The 24,643-nt window shown below is 48.4% G+C and overlaps 1 protein-coding gene across 3 annotated transcripts in view; it reads left to right on the forward strand.

The window, feature by feature from the left end:
• Nucleotides 1-24,643, forward strand: part of F5 (coagulation factor V) — a 55,204-nt gene that overhangs the window by 23,787 nt on the left and 6,774 nt on the right. Inside the window, exons 7-23 of one of the 3 annotated variants that reach the window (XM_053659309.1) lie at nucleotides 2,318-2,483; nucleotides 3,439-3,616; nucleotides 5,135-5,234; nucleotides 5,677-5,888; nucleotides 6,944-7,094; nucleotides 7,839-8,051; nucleotides 9,271-11,165; nucleotides 11,274-12,067; nucleotides 13,634-13,808; nucleotides 14,451-14,687; nucleotides 15,525-15,735; nucleotides 16,762-16,941; nucleotides 18,175-18,291; nucleotides 19,094-19,165; nucleotides 20,101-20,201; nucleotides 20,584-20,739; nucleotides 22,687-22,831. In XM_053659309.1, coding sequence (XP_053515284.1) covers nucleotides 2,318-2,483; nucleotides 3,439-3,616; nucleotides 5,135-5,234; nucleotides 5,677-5,888; nucleotides 6,944-7,094; nucleotides 7,839-8,051; nucleotides 9,271-11,165; nucleotides 11,274-12,067; nucleotides 13,634-13,808; nucleotides 14,451-14,687; nucleotides 15,525-15,735; nucleotides 16,762-16,941; nucleotides 18,175-18,291; nucleotides 19,094-19,165; nucleotides 20,101-20,201; nucleotides 20,584-20,739; nucleotides 22,687-22,831 — 5,103 coding nt within the window. Of the gene's footprint in view, nucleotides 1-2,317; nucleotides 2,484-3,438; nucleotides 3,617-5,134; nucleotides 5,235-5,676; nucleotides 5,889-6,943; nucleotides 7,095-7,838; nucleotides 8,052-9,270; nucleotides 12,068-13,633; nucleotides 13,809-14,450; nucleotides 14,688-15,524; nucleotides 15,736-16,761; nucleotides 16,942-18,174; nucleotides 18,292-19,093; nucleotides 19,166-20,100; nucleotides 20,202-20,583; nucleotides 20,740-22,686; nucleotides 22,832-24,643 lie in introns of all 3 variants that reach the window. The other 2 variants (XM_053659310.1, XM_037167368.2) reach the window with 2 other exon arrangements.

A 24,643-nucleotide genomic window follows, 5' to 3' on the forward strand; every position in this document is an offset into this window, starting at 1 on the left:
ATTTAATTTTTAACAACAATTTCATACAGCATGTACTTTTTAAAAATTATATTTTATTCATTATGCTAGTATAGTTGTCCCATTTCCCCCCTTTATTCCCCTCCACCCTGTGCACTCCCTTCCACCCACACCCTCCCCCTTTAGTCCATGTCCATGGTTCATATCTGTAAGTTTTTTGGCTTCTACATTTCCTATACTATTCTTACCCTCCCTCTGTCTATTTTCTACCTACCATCTATGCTACTTATTCTCTGTACCTTTTCCTCCTCTCTCCCCCTCCCACTTCCCTGTTGATAACCCTCCATGTGATCTCTTCATTTCTGTGGTTCTGTTCCTGTTCTCACTGTTTGCTTAGTTTGTTTTTTGTTTTTGTTTTTATTTTTTTAGGTTCAGTTATTAATGAGTTTGTTGTCATTTTACTGTTCATATTTTTTATCTTCTTTTTCTTAGATAAGCCCCTTTGACATTTCATATAATAAGAGCTTGGTGATGATGAACTCCTTAAATTTGACCTTATCTAAGAAGTACTTTATCTGCCCTTCCAATTCTAAATGAAAGCTTTGCTGGATAGAGTAATCTTGGATGTAGGTCCTTGTCTTTCATGACTTAAAATACTTCTTTCCAGTCCCTTCTTGCCTGCAAGGTTTCTTTTGAGAAGTCAGCTGACAATCTTATGTGTACTCTTTTGTAGGTAACTGTCTCCTTTTGTCTTGCTGCTTTTAATATTCTCTTCTTATCTTTAATCCTGGGTAATGTAATTATGATGTGCCTTGGTGTATTCCTTCTTGGGTCCACCTTCTTTGGGACTCTCTGAGCTTCCTGGACTTCCTGGAAGTCTATTTCCTTTGCCAGATTGGGGAAGTTCCCCTTTATTATTTGTTCAAGTAACTTTTCCACTTGTTGCTCTTCCTCTTCCCCTTCTGGTACCCTTATGATTCGGATGTTGGAATGTTTAAAGTTGTCCAGGAGATTCCGAAGCCTCTCCTCCTTTTTTAAATTTTTGTTTCTTCATTCTTTTTTGGTTGGATGTTTCTTCCTTCTGGTTCACACCACTGATTTGAGACCCAATTTCCTTCCCATCCCTATTGGTTCCCTACACATTTTTCTTTATTTCATTTAGTGTAACCTTCATTTTTTCATCTAATTTGTGACCATATTCAACCAATTCTGTGAGCATCCTGATCACCAGTGCTTTGAACTGTGTATCTGATAGGTTAGCTATCTCTTTTTCACTTAGTTGTATTTTTTGTGGTGCTTTGATCTGTTCTTTTGTTTGAGACTTTTTTTTTTGTCTTGACTCACTTGCCACATATGAGGGGCAGAGCCTTAGGTGTTCACCCGGCTGGGCAAACACATCACTGGGTTGTGACGCTATATGTGGGAGAGGGGTCCGAGAGGGAACAGTGGTGCTTGCTCTGCTCTCTGCCAGATTTCAGTCACTTCTCCCACTTTCCACAAGCGAACTGGGCCCTTCTGGTTCTGATTCCCATGTGGGTGGGTTTGTGTTTATTGTACAACCCTGTGGGTCTCTCCAACAAACTCTCCTGTGAGGCTGGGAGTCTTTCCCACTGCCACTTCAACCCCCATGGGTGTTTTCAGTTACAGGTTTGAGGCTTTATTTCTCCACGCTGGAACGCTGGGCTGTGCAGTCTGTCCTGCTCCCCAGTTGTTCCTCCCAGTTTATCTGCATGCAAATGTGGGACCGCCCAGTCTGCAATCCGCCACCTCACTGGTCCGCCCACTGCTGCCTTGCTAAGAGTCCTCTCTGCCCAGCTGCCCATCTCCACCCCTCCTACCAGTCTGGATGAATGTGTCTACTTTAACTCCTTGGTTGTCAGACTTCCATACAGTTCAATTTTCTGTCAGTTCTGGTTGTTTTTTGTTTTTAAATTAGTTGTTGTCCTTTTGGTTGTGCAAGGAGGCACAGTCTCCCTACGCCTCCCTCTCGCCTGGAAGTCTCCTACAGCATGTACTTTTGATTTTACAAATAAAGAGGCAGACGACAGGAACAGTAAGAAATCAACAAAACCTAAGTCAGAAGGTTTTAAGGGTCAGGAAATGACAAATGTTCCTGCTCTGGAGGAAGCAAAGGAAAGCTCTCCAAGCTCTCCCCCTAACCCATGCTGCCTTTCCCTTTCTTTTATTCTTGCCTCTTTCTCTGCTGCACTGAAAGAGCTCCAAACCAAAATGTCAAAAGTTGTCGAAGCATTACCTTCACTATTATTATTTAAACCTTCCACCATTTCAAAAGACACACATTTGGTCAGCCTTGGTTTCTTCTCTCATATTCTTCCACTGTCTCTATGCACTAACTCAGCTGGGATGCAGGCGTCCATAGACATCAAAAACTGTCCCAAGAAAACCAGGAGTTTTAAGATGCTAACACGTGAGCAGAGGCGGCACATGAAGAGGTGGGAATACTTCATCGCTGCGGAGGAAGTCATCTGGGACTATGCGCCTGTCATACCAGTGAACATGGACAAGTGAGTTTGGGGGCTTCTGACCACTGGGCAAAGGTCCAAGAATGTGTTCCGCAGGGTCCTAGGTGTGTGGGTGAAATGTCAGGAGTTGGCAGCTGTCAAGGGAACCCATGGTTTGGATTCCATTCGGGTCTTGTTCAAAGTCAATCTGAAATTACGCCAACTCACCAAGGGAAATGATGATGATGATGATGGCAGCTACTACTAGTTGAATGTTTACTGTTTCCAAGCACCATGTTAAATTCTTTCAAAGAGCTTCGCTGGAACTCTAGAAGCAAGAAACAGTTCTCATTTATTATGTAGATGAGGAAATAGGCCAGAGATGATTAAGAAATCTGGAAATTCAAAACATTTGGAAAACATTCAAGCTCACTCACTATGAGAGAAATGCAAATTGAGCTTCTCTGAAATGCCGGTTTCCACCCATCAGACTCACGGTCCAGGCAGCATGTCCCTTGACAAGGCTGTGAGGTGTAGGCACTACCAGGTATCGCTGGTGGGTGGGAACAGTGTGAGAGCCATTCTAGAGGAATGTGGCCTTTTGTATTAAAATGATAAATGCCTGTGCCCCTCGACCCTGTAGTGTCACCCTGGGAATGTACTAGAGAGGTTCTTGTTCACGGGGGAAATGACGTACCACGGGGCAGTCACCGAGACCAGAGACACCTCAGGTCTACTCCAGCAGCCAGAGTGACAGGAATTCTAAGTAGCTGCTTCTAACCGTGGCCGTGACTTTATCAGACAGAGGAGAGGTTTCCAGTTTTCCGATCAGAGGGGAGATACCAGGACTTTGCAAATCATATTAAGAATTTTTGTTCTTGTTTTGTTTTGTTTTTCCAGAAAACTAGCTTTTTAGCTAATCCGAGAACAGAACTTCTAAGCATCAGGGTTTTCCCATCTACCAGAGTCTCTAACTTGAGGAAATGGTGAATTTTTTAATATTTCATTTCACTTTAAGAAAATACAGGTCTCTGCATTTGGATAATTTCTCGAACCAAATTGGCAAACACTATAAGAAGGTTGTCTACAAGCAGTACCAAGACGAGTCCTTCACCAAACGCCTGGAGGAGGCTAACAACAAAGACAATGGGATCTTGGGCCCCGTTATCAGAGCCCAGGTCAGAGACACCCTCAAAGTAAGTGGCACAAACGTCGGACCATGTGGGGGAAATCAAATCGTACAAGACATCATAAGTGGTGGTGGTTTGTTTTTTTAAAAAAAGATATCCATATAATTTAAACTCAAGTGTAACTTTCAGTTTTTATTTAGTCTTTGCACTTATTTATAGCCTACCTGATAATAGAAAGAATATTTATTGCCTACCTGACAATACAAAGAATCTGAGACAGCTGATCAAAATTATTATAAAAGAATACACAAAGAGTGACTCTAATTGGGGTGAGTAATAAGGGGGTCCAAGAAAATAAAACCAAGGGCAAGGTAAGGATAACGAAACGTACACCCTACAATCTCACCAGGTTGTTCGTAAATTTTGTTCTGAGCTTTCCGAGCAGCCGGAGTGGACGGAAAACATGTCAGGGCCAGATTCCCAGTAGTTGTCGAAGCAGCGCAGGAACCAGGGAGGGATTCCTCCCATGGACCCTTGAAAAGAGGATGCTGTGTGAGGCAGTGGGTGGATTCCTCAGCATCATCCCTACAACCGGCACAACAAACCAAAAAAGTTGCAGAGCCTTGTAAGAACGTTTCTCATGAGAGCTGAGAACACCACAGGAAACACCACCGAGAGAAAACCTGTTCTTCACTGGGGTCCAGCTCGGTCGTCCTCTGGACACTGGTCTCAGACGGAAGTAAAATGAGATACGGGTCGTGCGCCCTGAGCACATCCTCCTGACAGTGTTCCTTTAACGGAGCTTCTGTGAGAACTGGGGAGCAGGGACTGGAAGGTTGCAATCTTGGGAACGATTCTAGAATGCAGATAATCTACAGACGGAGGGTGATCCAAGTGCTCTGGCAATCAACCACGTAGAAGAAGGTTAACGTTGCCTTCAGAAGGGGAAGGTGCCTAACCAGGACTCCTGGGTGAATACAGCCTCCCTCTGCCTCTGCAAGGGCTGAGTTAAGAGGACATCTGCAGAGCGGGCCAGTTCTGTTCATCTGAAAATAACAAAAGGACCAGAAGGCAGCCTTTCTCTGGTCCTCTGGCCCTCCCTTCATCCCTGATACCTTGTAGGTGCTGGTAGGGAGTGTAAATATGCCTCACTGGAAATTCAGGGTCTGGCTGTCTGCCATGCCCTTCTAGAAGCTGGCTTCTAGGAGATCTGGCCGGCTGGAGAAGCAGGGGGTTGTGATATAGAGAGAAGGAGGAGCAGATTCCAAGGCGGATGTGGTCTAAGCTGAAAGAAGAGGGGAAGGGGGATGGGGACCAGCTTGCAGAGGGTGGCATACTGCGAGGTAAATGTCACTTCCAAGGTCAGACTACCATGTGAGGTGAGACTCTCAAACGCTTCTGTCGGGTGAGGGCACAGATTGCTGCTCAGATAAACAGAGCTAGTTTGTGTGCACGCACACACACACACACACACACACACACACACACACACCACCCAACAAGTGCATGTGCAGAGTGAACATCCTGTGTTAACTGTCACGCTCAACCTCACACCTGAATCACGAATCTGTGTTAACTCTGTAGATCGTGTTCAAAAACATGGCCAGCCGCGCCTACAGCATTTACCCCCATGGAGTGACCTTCTCCCCTGTTGAAGATGAAGCCAACTCTTCCTCCACCTCAGGTTTGAATCTCCCCCATCTACTGACCTCTGGGACCTCTGAGAAGCTCCCTCCTTTTCCTACTGTCTCCCTGGCTCAGAAGTAGCACTTGTGCAGCCAGGTCATGTATGTGCCAGTGTAGACAGGTGAGCGGGCACCCTGGAAGTCACGAGGAAACCCTGCTCGCTGCCAGGGCTTCGTCTACTCCACTGGTTACAAAATACAGTGTCTTTTGTCAGGGCCATAGCGGCCCCTAGTGGAGCCAGATCTGACGATGGCTTGCTACCCGGGGGTTCTCTTAAGTGCATCTTAATATAAAAAAAGAATATTCCTTTCCCGATACTAATTGGTTGTTGTGAGAGCTCAGTTATATTATTTATGCATTCTTCCATTTGTTTGTTCATTTATTCTTCTTCATGAAATAATTCTGAAAGTGACCATGACTTTGACTGTATGTTCTCGCAGGCAGTAACACCATGATCAAAGCAGTTCAACCAGGAGAAACCTACACTTACAAGTGGAATATCCTCGAGTCTGATGAGCCCACAGAAAACGATGCCCAGTGCCTGACGAGGCCGTACTACAGTAATGTGGACGTCACCAGGGACATTGCCTCGGGGCTGATCGGGCTGCTTCTAATCTGTAAGAGCAGATCCCTGGACAAGCGAGGCATACAGGTATGTTGCCCTTGACGTGACCTTTTAGAAATTTCGGGCATTTTTTTTTCCTGGCTGGAACAGATTAGGTCTCCTTGCTAAACAATGGAGCTTTGCCAGAGAGCAGAGAAATACTGAGCAGCCCTCTTGAGCGGGATAACATTTATTCCTCGGGCAACTTTATTGTCCTGTTTTCACCTGGACTCCCACTGCGGAAAGCAAGTCTGCAGTACAAAACCTTATCTTGCTATCGTTTCAAATTCCAGGTCTGCTGGTGTTTTCTGTGTGCTGAGCTGGCCACTTAGCCTCTCTTCCTTTCTTTCTTTTATGAAATGGGTAATACCCATGCGAAAGACTCTACAGGGTTGTTTGGGGGCTCAGTCAGATACCACACCCCCAAAAAGGTGTAGAGCTCTGTACCAGTCCTTGTTGTTTTGGGGGATCTTCACTAGAAAGAGATAAGAGAGGTGCCCTGGGAACAGAGCTTCTGGTGAGACTGGGCCTCAATGACCGTCCATCCCTAGTAAGGCTGAATTATCCAAAGATGAGGATCTATTCACGGTAGAATAGCGTCATATTATTAACTTAAAATTCACAGACAATTGGGCTAAGCTGTAATTTCAAAAGTTTCACCCAAGGCATGCAAAATAAATATACTCCTAGGAAAAGCAGAAATGAACATACGGTAGAGCCCGATTTGCGGAGCCTGGAAAGGAAGCAGGCAGAAAGGGGTGTGGTGCTTTCCTGCCGCAGGCCCTCCTTTGGTCCTTTGCAGCTGCTCAGAGTGCACCCAGCGCCGGTCAGGCAGGATGGTGTTCGGTCACAGAGATACACAGAGTAGCAGCTGCCACAACAAATGGAATTTTTCTCCTAGGCTGTTTTGGTCTTGGGGTTTTCTGGCCTTCCCCTTTTGGTTTTGTGCAATGCCTTTTCTAACAAGGGCTTTGTGCATGCCGGTCTCTCCCAAATGCCCGCACGGGTGGCTTGGGTGGCCCCGAGGGTGTGTCCCTTTGGTGTCTGAAGCCACAGGGAGTTGGCTGCACCATCAGCCACTGAGCCCGGCACCTTCCCTCCAGAGGGCAGCGGACATCGAGCAGCAGGCCGTGTTTGCCGTGTTCGATGAGAACAAGAGCTGGTACATCGAGGACAACATCAACAAGTTCTGTGAGAGTCCCGAGAAGGTGAACCGGGCCGACCCCAAGTTCTACGAATCCAACATCATGAGCAGTAAGTTGCAGCGCCGTCTTTGCCCACCAGCCCCTCAGCCCTGTGTTGGGAGCACAGCTGTGCCCAGAGGCAGGCACAGTTGGAACCTGCTGACCTCTCAGCCTCACTGCGGCCTGGGATCTGGTGACGAAGTGACCTAAACGGTGACACCGGGGCAGCCGTTTCATGGCAAGATGTCCAAAGCTTATTATTTGTACACATCTTCTGGGTCTCCTGCTCCGAGTGAGGGGTGTGTGTGTGTGTGTGTGTGTGTGTGCGCCGGTGGGCATGCTCTGGGCAGGGATGAGCAGGTGAGGGGCAGGGGCAGCAAAGGAAAGGGCGTCGGGCCTTGGTCAGTGGTGTCTGGGCTGCAAAATGGGTGTAAGGAGAGTATTCTATGGCCAGGGCAGGAACAAGGTAAGTAACGCCACACTGGATTTTCACACCACACTGAGGACGTTCATGTGGGGGGGAGCCCTGAGTTTTGCAAAGACACTCCATGACATGGTCTGAAGCATACAGTGAGAAGTTCTGGGCAGTAGGGAGTCCCTGAGCCCTGGCTCGGGCATGCACTGCCGTTTGAAGTTCAGTGTCCAAAGCCACTGCTGTGGGGAGTCCGACTTTGATCTTGTAGTCGCATGTCAGAGCTGGTGAAGCTTATCTCAGGTAATTGCCGCTTCGGTGCAACCCGGTCAACATCAGGGCATTTATTCTCGCCTTCTCGTTGGCGCAGGCCTGGCGTTCTAACAGGTTTGACTCTTGCAGCGATCAATGGCTATGTGCCCGAGAGCATAGCCACACTGGGGTTCTGCTTTGACGACACCGTCCAGTGGCACTTCTGCAGCGTGGGGACCCAGGATGATGTTTTGACCATTCACTTCACGGGGCACTCCTTTGTCTACGGCAAGAGGCATGAGGACACTCTGGCCCTCTTTCCCATGAACGGGGAATCCGTGACCGTCACAATGGATAACGTCGGTAAGAGCCTGGGCGCAGGGAGAGGACCCCCTGGTCTCTGAAGGTCTGCTGCGGCTCTCTGGACCCCCAGGCCCCCGGGCGCATCTCACTCTGCTCCCTTGCAGGCCTTCCTCTCAGTGCTCATCATGATTTCTGTCTGGGGAGTTCACTGCCTCAGTGGGTCCAACCCTTTCATGTGAGTCCCATCTGTCCTGCTCTGGGCTGAGAGAGCAGTAAAAACACATACCCACAGAAAGACACGGCATAACTTTGAGGAGGAAGCATGAGTATTTTGGTCCCAAAAGAAAATTTCTTTGATCAGAATGCCCTCCGGTTTTTTTAAGACAGCCCTCCCCCACTGGGCTCGGTGATCATTGGAGACAGCGCCTTAGAGGCTGGCCTCGGAGGCGGCACGGTGTCCTGGAAGGCACGAGGGCTTGGGAGGTCACCAGACATGGGTTTGTATCCCACCCTGCCCCTCAGTATCTGTGCGACCCCGGGCAGGTGCCTTGCCCTCCCTGAGCCTCAGATTATTCATCCGAAAAAAGTAGAATAACGACACCTTTGTTATTCTACGTCACCAAAGTAACGGAGTTACTTTGATCATTGATTATACTGTGTGCTAAGCTTCCAGCACTCAGGGGACACTCAACCAGTGGTAACTATTGGAGACTTTTCAGGAAATCTCCAGTGTGCCAGCCAATCACTGCATTTCAAAGAGATTCTAAATTGCCCTGGGCCCACGTGAACTATTGACCACTTGGAACACCTAAATATCCCTAATTTCTGGGGGTAGACATCGCCACCCTCCCTGGCTGAGCCCCAATTCCCAACGAGATGTACAGCTAACAAGATGTATCTGATTTTCAAAGTTCGTTTTATTCTCAATTCATCCCTTTTAAAATATGTTCTAAAGTAGTGACTCTACAACCATCTCTGCTAAGAAGTTTTTTCTCCCTACTCTCCACAGACCAATATGTGTGGTCTGTATTCCGTTAAACGAGGTTAAGTGTTCTGATCACATGCTTGGACATCACAGCAATGTCAAGTGGCCCAATAGTGTGCTAAACACTCGACATTCCTTAGCTTGTCTCCTTGGGGCACTGTGGAATGGTCATCAACAGTTTGCAGAGCAGTGGGGGTCCACTGATGACCCCGGCTGTTATCTGCCACAACGTATGTGAGGGGTTTTATGGCTTTTCCTGGACTTAGGGCTCCCCATTCTGTCTCCCTTCTATAGGAACTTGGATGTTGACTACCATGAATTCTAATCCAAGAAGCAAAAACCTACAGCTGAGATTCAGGGATGTGAAGTGTATCGGGCGTGAGAATGAATATGACTATGACATATATGAACTTCCAACATCTGCAGCCATGACTACACGGAAAATGCATGAATTCCCAGAAGGCCACGGGGTAGAGGGTGATGCTGATGATGAACAGGACAGACTGGCTTCAGAACTCGGGCTTAGGTCGTTCAGAAATGCATCCCTGAGTCAGCAGGGAGATGAGTTCAATATCACCGCCCTGGCCCTGGAGAACAGCTCTGAAGTCGAGCCTCCAAGTACTGATACAGCTGTCGGTCCAAATTCTTCTCTCCCACGTAACATTAGCAGGCTCGTTGCCAGTCACTTTGCAGAAACCCACGAAACCCCTCCTCACCCTGAAACCGCCACGGTTGGTCCCCCTGTGGGACGCAGCTCAGAAAAGACCCCAGATCTCAACCCTCCCGCTGCAGAGCACTCCAGCCCTTACTCTGAAGACCCTCAGGAGGGTCCTCTACAGGCAATTGTCACGGAGATAAGCCTACTTCCGCCTGGTGCAGAAGGATCGAGAAGTCAAGGGCATGCTAAACATAATGGAAGAGACACACAGGCTGGGCACAAGTTCTCCCGGATGGGGTTTCTAGTGCATAAAACAGGGAGACATTCGAGCCAAGACAGCCCTTCTTCTAGGACGGAACCCTGGGAGGACCTCCCCAGTGATCTGTTACTCTTGGAACAGGAGACGCCATCTAAGACTTTGAATGGGAAGTGGCATTTGGTTTCTGAAAAGGGGAGCTATGAGGTCATCCCAGAGGCTGATAAAGACATGGCTGTTCCTAACCTACAGCACAGCCCCCAGAATGCCTCGGGGACCTGGGGGGAAAGTGTCCCTCCTCCAGACAAGCTTGGAAATCGGAGTGGCCGCCCAAAGTTTTACGGAGTTAGGCATAAATATCCAAAAGTGAGGCAGGAAGGGAGAAACAGCAGGCCGAAGAACAGCACCGTTTTAATTCGGACACGAAGGAAGAAGTTTGCACACCGCACCCCTTTCTCCCCAAGGAGCTTTCGCCCCCTCAGAGGAGTGACCAGCAGCACGGGTTCAGACGCACGTCTCATGTCCAACCAGACATCGTTCCCCACACACCTCAACCAGACATTCTCCTCTACAGACCTCAGCCCGACGGCCTCACTTCCCGACCATAATCGGGACTCCCTGAACAATGCCGGCCAGACAGGCTTCTTGCCAGACATTTCTCAGACGGCACCCCCAGAAGAGCGCGACCAGAGGTTCCCTCTCCCAGACTCTGATCGAATGCACTTCACCACAAAGCCCAGTCACAGACCTTCTCCAGAGCCCGGCCAGGGGTTCAGCTATGACCTAAGAAACCAGCGCTCCCCCACGGACTCTGGACAAATGTCACCTTCCTTAGAACCTGAAGTCTGGCAGACGGCCATCTCCCCAGACGTCAGTCACCCACCCCCCTCTCCAGAACCCAGTCGGTCAAACCTTTCCCCAGGACTCAGCCTGCAGACTCTCTTTTCAGACCTCGACCAGACGACCCTCTACCCTGACCTTGGCCAGGAGACCCTCTCCCCTGACCTCGACCAGACGACCCTCTCCCCTGACCTCGGCCAGGAGACCCTCTCCCCTGACCTCGACCAGGTGACCCTCTCCCCTGACCTCGACCAGACGACCCTCTCCCCTGACCTCGGCCAGGAGACCCTCTCCCCTGACCTTGGCCAGGAGACCCTCTCCCCTGACCTCGGCCAGACGACCCTCTCCCCTGACCTCGACCAGACGACCCTCTCCCCTGACCTCGGCCAGGAGACCCTCTCCCCTGACCTCGACCAGACGACCCTCTCCCCTGACCTCGGCCAGGAGACCCTCTCCCCTGACCTCGGCCAGGAGACCCTCTCCCCTGACCTCGGCCAGACGACCCTCTCCCCTGACCTCGGCCAGGAGACCCTCTCCCCTGACCTCGACCAGACGACCCTCTCCCCTGACCTCGACCAGATGACCCTCTCTCCTGACCTCGACCAGACAACCCTCTCTCCTCTTGGCCAGGAGACCCTCTCCCCTGACCTTGACCAAATGACCCTCTCCCCTGACCTCGACCAGACGACCCTCTCCCCTGACCTCGGCCAGATGACCCTCTCCCCTGACCTTGACCAGATGACCCTCTCCCCTGACCTCGACCAGACAACCCTCTCCCCTGACCTCGGCCAGATGACCCTCTCCCCTGACCTCAGCCAGATGACCCTCTCCCCTGACCTCGGCCAGGAGACCCCCTCCCCTGACCTCAGCCAGGAGACCCTTTCCCCTGACCTCAGCCAGACGACCCCTCCTGCTCTCAGGTGGACATCAGCCTCTCCAGACCTTGGTCAGATACCCTACACTTCTGAACCTAGTCAGACTTTCCCTTCTTCAGACCTCAGTCAGATGCCATCTCTTCAACCGTCTTCTCCACTAAATGACACTTTTGTAACAAAGGAATTGAATCTCCCATTCGTTATTGGCTTCAGTGGAGATGATGGAGATTACATTGAGATTATACCAAGCGAGAGGGAAGAAAGCAATGAAAAAGACTATTACGAATTTGACCACGTGGCCTATGATGATCCTTACCAAACTGACAGGAGGACGGACATGAACTCCTCCAGAAACCCCGACAGCATCGCAGAATGGTACCTCCGCAGCAACAGCGGAAACAGGAAATACTACTACATCGCTGCTGAAGAAATATCCTGGGATTACTCAAAATCTGCACAAAGGTTTGGCCAGTTTTCTCCTCTTGTTTCCCCCCCGCACACACTTACTGCTAAAAAAAAAAAATGTCTAAGGAGGTAATTCTGGGCAAACTAGCTAAGTATCATTTACTTGCCCTATTGCAACTTGGCTTACACTATTTCCTCTGTCAGCTCCAAGATTAGCTACTCTACTCTGGGTAGCATCTGGACGACATACAGACAACCACTGTAAGAAGTCTGTGATAGTCTAGAGTTAAACAAGGCTACACCTCTCTCTTCTCCATCACACATATTCCTCCTACCCCTCTTGCTGCAGGGCAGAGCCCAGCCTTTCCATAGCTGTCTGCTCACCAATAAGATTTCACTGACGTTAGCTTACGGCCAAATTTGTGATACAGACATTGCATTTCCTTGTTCACCAAAAGACTTAAAAATTGTCTCCGGATCAATATAAAGTGGACGGCATCTTTGTAAAGTTTAATTCTAATTCCAGGAAATTCTAATAGTGGAGGCCAAGGATATAAACTAGCTTAGAAACAGAAAACAGTACCACCCATTTTACGGCACTCAAGCCGTTTTCGTCCCCCTGTGCTCTGTGAGACTGTGCGTTCTGCTTCGAGTCTGGAAGGACGAGGTTAGTGGGGCAGAAAGGCTGGGAGGAAGGCAGAATGGCATCATCTGCCGACGACTTACGGTGTTTGTAGCAAAGGATATGAGACTGATGCATGAGCCCGTGGCCTATTTTGCACAGGCTGCGGAAATTTAAGGGCCAGTGGGAAAATCTGATGTGCCCTGGCCCTAGATAGAGCTACCTGAGGAATAATGTGATTTAACGAAAGGAAATGCGGTGAGAGTGTGGCTACTTTCAGATTATAGAACACCCATCCATCCAGCAGCCTTCACAGAGGTGGCCTTCTAAGTCAGCTGACCATTGTCACCTAGCCCTAAGCCCTGGGCATTGTCCCATTTCGTGGCTTTGTCTGCTTTGGATGTTAAAATCTGCTATGTTAATATGCGACTATATTTGTGCATTAATGCACTGAACAAAAATGTATTAAATGCCTATGATATGCTAATTAATCTGCTAGGCACCGGGAGTAAAATTAGGAGCTAACAAGGCAGAGCCCCAGACTTCATGGAGCACTCCCCCTAGAGGCAGAGGCAGATGTTACTAGATAATCGCAAGAATCAGTGACACTCAATTTACCATATGTAAAAATACTACAGGACTATTATAAGACTTTACTGTGTATACGGTAGCAATACTATAGGAAAGGAGGAATGCTATAAAGAGATTTGACTGGTCTAAAGGCTAATAGGTGGGTTTACCTAAGAAATAATATGTGAGCTGGCTATCAGCAGATAGCACAAGCACTATCTGCTGGCTTGTGCTTTTAGTCATTTATATCTTCATTCACTTGTTTATCAAACATGTATGTAGACAGATTCTAGGCAGCCTTCTGGATGGAGAGAACAGCATGAGCAAGGCCCTGTGCTGGGTGCCGTATTCAGAAACAGAGATTGTTTCCTAAATTCTTTAAATGGCCTTCCATTCATTCTTGTAAAGAAGTACTGTTATTACCGTTTCAGCGAAATGGATGGTGAAGACAGTGAGGCCGTTGCGGAAGGCACCGTGTACAAGAAAGTGGTTTTCCGAAAGTACCTGGACAGCACTTTCACCAAGCGAGACCCTCGGGGAGAGTATGAAGAGCACCTCGGCATCCTTGGTCCTGTTATTAGGGCCGAAGTGGGTGACGTCATCCAAGTAAGTCACCTTTGGGGAATTCCCACGAGTACCATGGGGTCGTCAAGGTGAAGGCGGCAAGAAAGAGCTATTGGTGATGTACTTCCTTTCCAGAATTAACGAATAATGACATTCCTTCTCAAAGGCAGCTCGCCAAGTCAGCTGATGATCCTCAAGAAAGAAAGTCACCTCATGACTTTTATTTCTCCCTCCACTGGGCTCCTCCTCCTTCTATAAGGACCGATGCCCTTTCTCCTATAAGGAACTTTCTTGAAGGCCCCCAGCCTTCCCTAAACAGTCAGCCGAACTGCTCCTCCCAAGCACCCCCTGACCCCACTCACACTTGGCTTATGACACCTTTTGTGCCCATATTTTAACTTGTCCCCAGACTTTTTAACTTGAATCCACAGGTGCGCATCTCTCTTCACCAGCAGGCTGAGGGCTTGATCTGCGACACCCATCATTAGCTTCGTGTTGGTACATGATGTCAATACTTTTGCCATGAGTCTGAGAAGGAACATGTTTTGGTCTTTCCGGGAAAAAACTACCTGGGCCCTATCTCCCAGGATGGTTGTAAAAATTAGATGAAATAATATACGTAAGTTACGTGGCCACTGGATTCTCGTTAAGTTCAAGGGCATTGTGGATTGTTGTTTCTCCTAGGTGCGTTTTAAAAATTTAGCGTCCAGACCATATTCTCTTCACGCCCACGGGCTTTCCTACGAAAAATCCTCAGAGGGCAAGATGTACGAAGACGACTCTCCCGAATGGTTTAAGGAGGACGACGCGGTCCAGCCCAACAGCAGTTACACCTACGTGTGGCACGCCACCGGGAGGTCAGGGCCCGAGAGCCCCGGCTCGGCCTGCCGGGCCTGGGCCTACTACTCGGCAGTGAACACGGTAGGTCCGCAAGGGCCAGTCACTTCCTAGTCTGAGCCCACCCAGTGGAGTGGTCCAGGTGATTTCTTGTTGAGTGTCTGCCTTGCTTCCGGTGAAGGAGGTGCAGGGATGGTGGTCGACCCTCGACAGCTACCGTAGCCGGGGACTGTCCCTGGAGACCTACAGGTGACAAGGAGAAACGCTTGCTCGGTGGAGAGGAGGGAGGATCGCTGAAACGGTTGAGTGACTGCCCTCTAGAGGAAGACGTTTCCTTGCAGCCTCCTTGAGCAAGGATTGGCTTTCTCCTCCTCTCTGTCTGGGGAGGAGCAGCAGAGGCAAGTCTCCCCCCACCTTGGGCATGGTCAGGAGAGCACAGGCCCGGCTTCAGGTCCTGCCCTGTGGCTTACCGTGTGGCCCGAGGACAGTTAGCTGACCTCTCGGCCTCGGTTCCCACAGTTAAAAGTGAGGTAACAACAGGACACAGCACAAAGTAGGCACTCGGTAAGTTTGTTTAATCAGTGAATTCTTCTTTATAGGATTGTTATCAGAATTATATAAGAAGCTATAAGCAAAATATGCACTATACTAGTAAATGCTCAGTAAATAGTATATGTGATAGTATTGATATTATCATAATCATTATCATGACTACCACATCCAGATAAACAATTTATCAAAGGAAGGGTGTATGAATGAGATGGAATTAGATGAATAATGTCTAGCCTTATGAAGCTACGCATTTGTAACTTTCCAGGTCAGAGCCTCTGAGTGTTCCTTTGCTACATGATCAGTGGTTGCTAGAAGAGCAAAGAAAATGCTGAGAGAGAACATGTCCCCCTTGCCCCCACTGTCTTCCAGGAAAAAGATATCCATTCGGGCTTGATAGGGCCCCTTCTGATCTGCCAAAAAGGGACGCTTCATAAGGAGAGCAAGATGCCTGTGGACATGAGAGAATTCGTCTTACTCTTCATGGTCTTCGATGAGAAGAAGAGCTGGTATTACGACAAGAAACCCCAAAGGTCCTGGAGACGCACGTCCTCCGAAGTAAAACACTCCCATGAGTTTCATGGTATTTTCCTCTGACCTTGACCCTGATCTCTGAGCTAAATCACTCTGGGGGACAGTGGCGCCTGCCCTTAGGTCTCCACAAGATAAGGCAGGAGATGCTTCTGCAGAACTAGGAGCTACCACTGAAGTTAGGGGGGCTGATGGGACCTGGCAGGTGACACTGCAGGGGGAGGAAATGCGGGAACGTCTGAAACACTCACAGAGGCTGCTGCAGCGAGCACCCCAACAAACCAGCCAAAAAAGCCGGCCTGCGTCAGTGAAACACACACTAAACGGGAATTAGCATTATTCTGCAACCTAAGCGCTTCATGAACCTGTTTCTTAGCCTTTAAAGGAAAACTGTTTCCATAGTAGAAGTGATCACCCACGTGCACTTTGTAAACTAAGAGGGACTGCAACAGTTTCAGCATCTGGCAGTGCAGAGAAAACCACACGACCAAAACAGGCAGCCCAAACGCTCTCGGCTCCTCTCCCTCCAGCAGTGCACTGGCTTGGCTCCTGAAATTCCACGGCTATTCCTTTAATTATAGAAGGATAAACAACAACAAAAATTTCCCTGACTTTAGTCCCCATTAAGTGCAGGGGAGCACGACATTGATCATTTAAATGTCGTACTATTGTATAAGGTGATCGGTGTAGGAGGCCTTCGGGTGGTATGCTGCATATCTGCTTCCTCGAGCTCTTTCCTCTCAACACTGGAGTTCTCTCATCTGGCTTACTGATTAGTAGCAGAGGAAAATTCGAACTATAAATGGGAAGGATACATGGGTAAAGCAGAAAGCAGGAGCGGTGGGGGGTCTGGGGAAAAGAGTGAGGAAGTACAGAAAAGGGGACTCACCCACATTCTGCCACAGGCCGTGTGAGAAGGAGCTGGTGGTCTTCGCTGACATCATGCCACAATAGGCGACCCTGAGTGGACCTGGCATGCAAGGAAGCTGGGTGATGGGTGGGGCCCTCCTAGGTCCTTACCAGCCTCTCTCCTGATCTACACAGATCTGTAAGCGATGGCACCTCTCTGTCCTTTCAGCCATCAACGGGATGATCTACAACTTGCCCGGCCTGAGGATGTACGAGCAGGAGTGGGTGAGGTTGCACCTGTTGAACTTGGGCGGCTCCCGAGACATCCACGTGGTTCACTTCCACGGCCAGACCTTGCTGGAAAACGGCACTCAACAGCACCAGTTAGGGGTGTGGCCCCTTCTCCCTGGTAAAGAGCTGGGCCCTGACAAGAGATCCTGGCTGCAAAGTGGCGAGAAGGCAGTCTTAGCATCTCTCCCTCACCCCCTCCTTGGGCATTTCCTTCTGGGGAGTTATGCACGGGTTCTGGGTGAGCCCAACCCCTGGGCTGCATAGAGAGTATGAGAAAAGCCAGCTGGCGTGCGTGCACCATCTGTAACATGGCACTGGCTACCTGTGTGGTCCCACTTGGCTCTGCAGAAGGCGAGCTCTAGTGCAGGTTCTTCCGAGCCACCCAGTGTCACTTAAGCAGATTACAGCATGACCCCCGCGGGGCTCAGGCAGCGTCGGGGATTTTCGACTTCTTGCATTCTACTCCTCACTCTGATATTCCGATATTTTTCAGGCAAGTGACTACAAGATTCTTAACCTTCAACTGATAGATGAGGCTATTTAAAGAAAAAAATTCTTTAAAAAAATGATTAGAAAAGCTAAAAAATAATGAGGGTATTTAGAGCCTTTCATGTGCAGAACAGTGATAAGGTTTAAACAAACTTGTCATCTAAAAGGATTCTTTTAGCTGGCCATTACTTTTTGCTTGCAGCCCAGGAAATGGCCCCAAATTGTAGAGAGCGGATTTAAGTGGTCACCGGCAGTAGGCGCTGGTCAATAGCAGACCAGAGGGCTCAGGAATCTCATTCTTTCAGTGATGTTCTGAGCCGGTTTGTGTACACTTCGTCCAACTATGTAAACTCGATTGAAAATTTGAAACATGGGAGAAGGATGTTTTATTTCAACTGACTTCTATGAGAAAAGAAAAGCTAGTGAAATGAAGAGAGAGGAGAGAAACACAGACAATAGTTTTGAGGCCCAACGATGGGCCGTTGCTTTGATATTTAGGACTGTGGAGCTCTACCCTGTGTGGGGTAACTCGTAACGTTTAGATGAATGAAAGCTTCCTTCCAGTAAGGGGCGTTAGAGATTTTTTAGGTTCTGGGGTATCTATTGGTAGTTGTGTGTGTGTGTGTGTGTGTGTGTGTGTGGTGGTGGTGGTGATAATGGTGATAATACTGTTGCTTTGATCTGCTTGTCACACTTGTGGTCCCACCTGGAAAGAAATGGAAAGCCCGGTTCTATTCTAAAGCTGCCCTTATCAGTGATGCAGACATGGATGCAGCCATGTTAGGGTTCTTTGATAGCTGCCAACCTACAGGAACCCATTAATTTTTGAGGATGTAATGTTGTCTTTCACTCCCTGTTTCAGGTTCGTTTAAAACTCTTGAAATGAAGGCGTCAAAACCAGGCTGGTGGCTCCTAGACACAGAGGTGGGAGAAAACCAGAGAGCGGGGATGCGGACGCCCTTTCTCATCATAGACAGAGGTATCGGCAAGAGCCGAGTGACGTTTTTAGCAGCAGAGTCCTGTTACTAGACAATTACCTACTAGTAGAGAGAAAATAATCAACTCGGGACTCTGATACCACAAACACACACTGTATAGCAGTGATTACTTTCGTTCTGGCCACGGTCTGATTATATAACCACAAAGATCAGCCATCCAGGAAACTTGAACCAAAGGGTTCAACCCAAAAGCATTCCTCTCACTTAGGGAACCAGCATAAAGCACCCACCTCCATGATTTGTGACCCTTGGAAAAGCGCATGGGAGAAATTCTCCAGACTCTTGGCAGTAACCACTGCAGTCACTGAACTTGGCATCCCAGTATTTGAGAAAAAATGTCTGTCTGTCCATCCAGCCAGCCAGCCAGCCAGTCAGCATTTGTTAAGCAGCTGCTGAGTGCCACGCACTGTGCCGACATCCAGATGGTCTAGTGGCTGGTATTCTCTTGGCTGGTATCACCGTTCAGGTACATTTTTCGCAACATAGTCTTTTGAGGGCTAGTACTTAATGTTGTAACGTGGCTTATTTGAAGATGTACGCAACTGGAAATCAGTTTAAAAACCAATTGTACTTCAGGATATCAGTTTTCCTTGGGTGCCGTTATTTCTGTTAAAGTACCAGCCTCGTTAGTGCATTAGCCACTTTGTGATCAGATATCTTTAAGTCAGTGCTCTACGAAGTAGGAAGCAATGTCCCATTACCAACCCGCCAGAGGTGCCGTCTGTAGCCGTGGAGTTATACCTCGTTCAGTGTATTTGCTAAGCATCGTCCTGTTTCCTGCAGAATGTAAGATGCCGATGGGACTGAGCACAGGCGTCGTAGCGGACAGACAGATCAAGGCGTCTGAGTTTGTGGGTGAGTAGTGGCATCTCAGCCCCCGAGAGGCACCTCCTGCAATGGCACAGGACACAGCCTGTGAAGACCACGCCCGACAGCCGAGCCTGCTGAGCCTGTGGGCTGCCGCTCCTCCCCAGGCTCTTCTGGGTCACAACGTGGTAAAAATAGCTCAATTCGCGCTGCTTGTCTGGTCGAGGAAGGAGCACCGTGGCAGGAGCTAAAGCCTGTCGGCACCCCTTTATCTCTGCCCCGCCCCGCCCCCAGGAAATAAGGTTCCCGAAGAGTGTCTCCCAGGGAAGACCAAGAACTTGGCCTCCTGACACAGGCAGTCTGACCTATCAGCAGATTGCGCGAGAGGGAGCCTGCTCTTATGACCGTGGGCCCTTTCCCCAAACTCTCCCCACTCATCCCGTCTGGGTTCCATCACACATGGATATTCCAGCCACGTTCCCAGGGGCTTTTCCACCAAGAGTCCCCACTAGTGGGCCCTTTGCTGTGCTAACCATTCACCTATTCAAGAAACTCTTTAAATCATCCCCTGTGTGTCGGACACTCCTCATTGTCTTCACTGCTCAAAGCCCTTCCCAAAATCAAGAGGTTGATTGCAAGAGACCACAAGGCTCCCATAAATCCCTCCCCTGCCTTCCTGGTAGGCAGGCACACTCAGCAGCCACCACTTCCACATAGCTAAGGAGAGATAAACATGACCTGTGTGCAAGAAAGGGGTGGGTGGTGCTTCACAACTGACCGGGCATGGACGTCAAGCCAAGATTTCATCACCATGGACAAGGTCAGGGGCAGAAACCTGCACCGACTGGTCTTCTAACTGCAGACGAGGGTCCCCGGGGGTCTGGTTTGCCTCCTGTAGTATAGCTGCACTCGCTGGAGAAATCGCTAACTGCATGTTTTTTTTTAAAAATTCATAATAAATTCTTTTCTTCCTTTGGATTTAGGTTCTTGGGAGCCCAAATTAGCAAGATTAAACAACGCTGGATCATATAATGCTTGGATGACAGAAAGAATGTCAGAATTTGACTCTAAACCTTGGATCCAGGTATGACTTACCGATCTGGTAATATTTGCTGCTACCGCAAAATAAAAGTGACACGAATAATTTCTTCTTGTTGTCCTCGCACTGGCGTTAGGGGAAATAGCAATTACTAGGTGTTCGGCAGTATTATAAGTACAGAGCATACTCAAAATGAACTCTGTGCGGTTGGTTCTGGCAATATCCCATTTTGCAGATGAAAAAACCATAACAGAGGGATCGACAGATTCTCTGGGTCCTCTGTGCTCAAACTCAAACTGCATCCAGCCTTTTCATTAGTTTGCTAAGACCTGAGGGGCCAGCTCCTTAGTGCTAAAGAAAGCTGGTTGTGGCAACAGGTGACTTGTTGGTGAGGACAGGACTGTTCAGTGGCTTTGCTCTATTGCAGGTGGACATGCAGAGGGAGGTCCTGTTCACAGGGATCCAATCCCAAGGTGCCAAGCACTACCTGAAGTCCTACTACACCACTGAGTTCCGTGTGGCGTACAGCTCCGACCAGACCAACTGGCAGATTTTCAAGGGCAACAGCACAAGGAATGTGATGGTCTGTGAGCAGTGCCTTTCTGAGTCTCCACACTCACCGCGGGGTCACTGTGGCTGTGTCCACGACTCTTTCTTTTTGTACAAATACTGCTTTTCTGGGCGTTAGAAACCTAAAGGGCTTTCTTAGGGCCTCGGGAGGAAGGGGTGAAGCGATGGGTCTGTCTGTTACAAATTAGAGGGATACATCTGATTTCTGAAATTTCCAGACTCCACAAAACTTCTTAAAGAACCACTTTATCATCCAACTAAATACCCAGACTTTTCGGATTAGCAGATGGTGTACAGCAGAGTAGAATATCTGCTCTTGTGCTTTAAGAAGCTCATGTTAAAAATATGCCACCAAGAGTTTTGATTTTATTAACTTTCTATATTCTCACTTTCTGTACTATCTGTAACTCATTTTCTATATTATCACTTAGCTATTCCTAGTAATAGTCATTTGTGTTAAACCTTAGGATAGATCAGAAAAATAATAAATTATGGTTCTCACTAACCACTAGTGGAGAGAAAACACAGACCCCAGTCAGATTCCCTAAAGAGTTTTACATCTATATTTACGAGGGGTATTGGAACATAGTTTTATTTTATTTTTGTGCTGTCTTTTCTGGCCTTGATAATCAGAGTAACAGTAGCTTCAAAAAATCAATTGGGAAGCATGCTCTTTTATTCTACCTTGTGGAAGAGATGGTCTAGATAAAATTGGGGTTAATTCCTTAAGCATGGGCAGGATTTGCCGGTGAGACCTTAGGGGCCTCCTGGAGATTGCCCTTCTAGGAATCTTAGAGTCACAGACCCAGTTTCTTTAGCAGTACAGTCTTTTCAAGTTATCTATTTTATGTCAGTGAGTTGAGATAGTTGGTGCTTCTTTGATAAACTAATCCATTTTCTCTGAGTTGTTGTATTTATGTCCAGAGGTGTTTGTGATTCCTCCTTATCTCCCTTCTGAGGTCCGCAAGGTCTGTAATGATACGGCCATTTCTCCTCTGATATTCTTCTCTTTTTAGTTTGTTAGTCTTGTTAGAGATTTGCCAGGTTTTGTTTTTCTTTTATCTTTTCAAAGAACTGGCTGTCTGTTTCATGGCTTTTATCTGCTGTGTTTCTGTTTTCTGTCTTACTTACTCAGTTACTTTCTGAGTCTGCTTCTATCTTCTGTGTCAGCTGGATCTTTCTGACACTCCTCTGGCAGGGGGATGGGACACAGTCCCCTTACTGCCAGATGGTCAAAGTCCAGGTCCCCCACCCGAGGAGGGACTTCCTCCTCCTTATTGCTGAGTGGGGATGACATGCAGTTCCCTGGGAGCCCTGTTAGGGACAGCGAGGATGAAGGTCCGGGGGGGTCCCTAGCTGGCCTCCATTGACATGATCCCAGGAAGGGCACTGAGGTGCCTCACTGAAGTCTCACAACCACGAAAGTCAAGGCTCCGCACTTGGCCTTTGCTGTAGTTGGGTGGGGTGGGGCCATGGTTGTTTCTATGGAGTTCAGCTTGAAGTAGAGCAATTATTGTCTAAAAGTTTTCTATTTCGCTGGGCCGTCCTTTCTTGGTTCTGAGGCTAGAGAAAGCAGGCTTTTGCCGGGGCTGTTTTGTCTGGGCCCATTAGTGTTTCCCGGTCGCTGGCTTCTTCTCGTCCAAGTCTGGGGTCTATGGGGCAAAAAGGAAACCCATGTTGTTCCTTGGGTCCTAGAACTCTAACCAGTCTGCCTTCTCTCCACCTTCCTGAGTGTTCTTATGTTTTTAACTGTACTTAACAGGAAGGATAGGCAAAGGGAAATGTGGAAACTATACCACATTTCTAAAATGGAAGTACCCTCGAATATTTCCACAACCAAATGGATTTGGTTCTGGTCACATGGAAACTTAAAATGACAGTATGAAACTAGACCAAAGTTTTACTGTAAAATCATTTATAGAGAATTTTTACACAACTAAGCTTTTCCCTTTTCCTCTAGTACTTTGATGGCAATTCAGACGCCTCTTCGGTAAAAGAAAATCGGTTTGACCCACCAATTGTGGCCAGATACCTTAGGGTCTATCCAACTCGATTCTATAACAAACCTGCCCTTCGACTGGAGCTGCAAGGCTGTGAGATTAACGGTAAGGCGCCGAGATGCGTTACTATCTTACCGTCACTCAGAGAATCGAGATTGGGGGGTATGGGAGAAAAGGGCCACCTTTTATTCCTCTTCACTTGCTTCGGCCCTAAAACTGTCTCTTGGGAAGCAGAGGCTCCCCTCAGGTAGACGCTCATGTGACTAGAAGGACACAGGTGCTGGCGGCACCTGGATGACGTGGCCTGTGCCCTGACACTCCAAGGAAGGAGCGGGGGCCTGGAATGGCCTCTGTCAGCCCATTTTCAATAGAACTGAGATGCAAACTAGGCCTGAGTCTCCCCCCATCCTTCAGGCCATTCAGCCATTCATGTCAGTGGAATAAAAGTATCCAGCCACGTTCCTAGCAGGTATTAGAGTTCAGGGAATGTTTTTGAAACCTAACTCTGCTTCCCAACTTCCTGAAACCTTGACCAGACTCCATATTCCGGTCTGCACCCTGTGCAGGTCCCCGAACCTTTGCTGCGTAAGCTGCTATTTTTCAGGGGATGTGATGGTACTGATGGTATCGATAAGTCCAGGTGACCATCAATGGCCATAATGAAATTCTACTACATACAGCAAAGGCGTTTAAGGGTCTTAACTACTATCCCCCTTCTCTGGCTCTTAACGTGGTGTTTTCAGAATTTTTCGTGGCAAGGCACACACAGAAAATAATACTTTTCACTGGAGTAAAAGAATAAAGGAGCTGACCCCGGGCTTGGCCGATCCGGGCACAGCCTGGCTGCCCATGACCGAGGGCGAGGCAGACCGACACGCAGGCACGCCAGAAGCCTGCTGCGAGGCGCCGGCTGGGAAGCCACAGCAGCCTCTCTCGGGCTGCGGGAAGGGCCGCCGCACGTGGTGGAGTCCGGGGCTGAACCTGGGAGTCGGTTTCTTATCAGAGCAGACAGTGTCGCCTTACCCTGTTGGTATTCTCAGGGGTACAGATGTGGGCACTTGGCCAGGGCCCAGGCAGCAACTGGCCTGTAACGTCCCCCCATGAAATTCAGCTCCAGAGCAGGCCAGCGTGCTCCTTGAAATGTCTCTACGAATCATTGTTTTTCCTTTCCACGTGGTCTATGATGTAAGTGGTAGGTTGCTCCACTCACAGAGTCAAGCTACGTAAAATTGGACATTGGACTCTATTTTCTATACAAGATTATATTGTTTAAAAAATCTCATTTGCATATTATTTATATTAGCATTCTAATGTTAATTAGTATTCTTTTTAAGCCTTTTTTTAAAATTTTTTTGAGAGAGACATCGATTTGTTGTTTCACTTATTTATATATTTATTGGTTAGTTCTAGTTCGTGCCCTGACCAAGGATCGAATTGACAACCTTGGCATATCAGAAGGACACGCTAAGCAAATGAGCTATCAGGCCAGGGCCAACCCCCCCACCCCCCTCCCCGCTGTGGAGGGAGTAAGGTAGCACTTGAAGGCAACGCCTGCATGATTTACTAGCGAGAACCACATGTCACCCTGGCGACGGTGATGGTCAGTGGGCTGGGCTCACTCACCAGCCATGGTTCTCACACTCTCAGATCAGCCCCACGGCCTGTGACATTTAAATTCACACCTGGCCGAATTCTAGAGGGCGCACAACAGGAACCACCCTCAAAAGGCTGAAAATAAATCATGAAACGTGAGTACTGAGGGTCCACTTTACCTTCTTCTTCTTCACCATTGTTAGAAGAAGAAGCAGGGTTTGTTTTCATATCCACAGATAGGAGTGTTGTCCACCTCAAAGCCAGGCCCCGGGGCTGCATGACTCTGAAGGAGGGAAATGAGTTTGGAAGTTTCGGTGTCAGACG

This window comes from Artibeus jamaicensis, unplaced genomic scaffold, assembly GCF_021234435.1.
Source record: "Artibeus jamaicensis isolate MK-2021 breed Jamaican fruit bat unplaced genomic scaffold, CSHL_Jam_final scaffold_625, whole genome shotgun sequence".
Classification (NCBI taxonomy): Eukaryota; Metazoa; Chordata; class Mammalia; order Chiroptera; family Phyllostomidae; genus Artibeus; species Artibeus jamaicensis.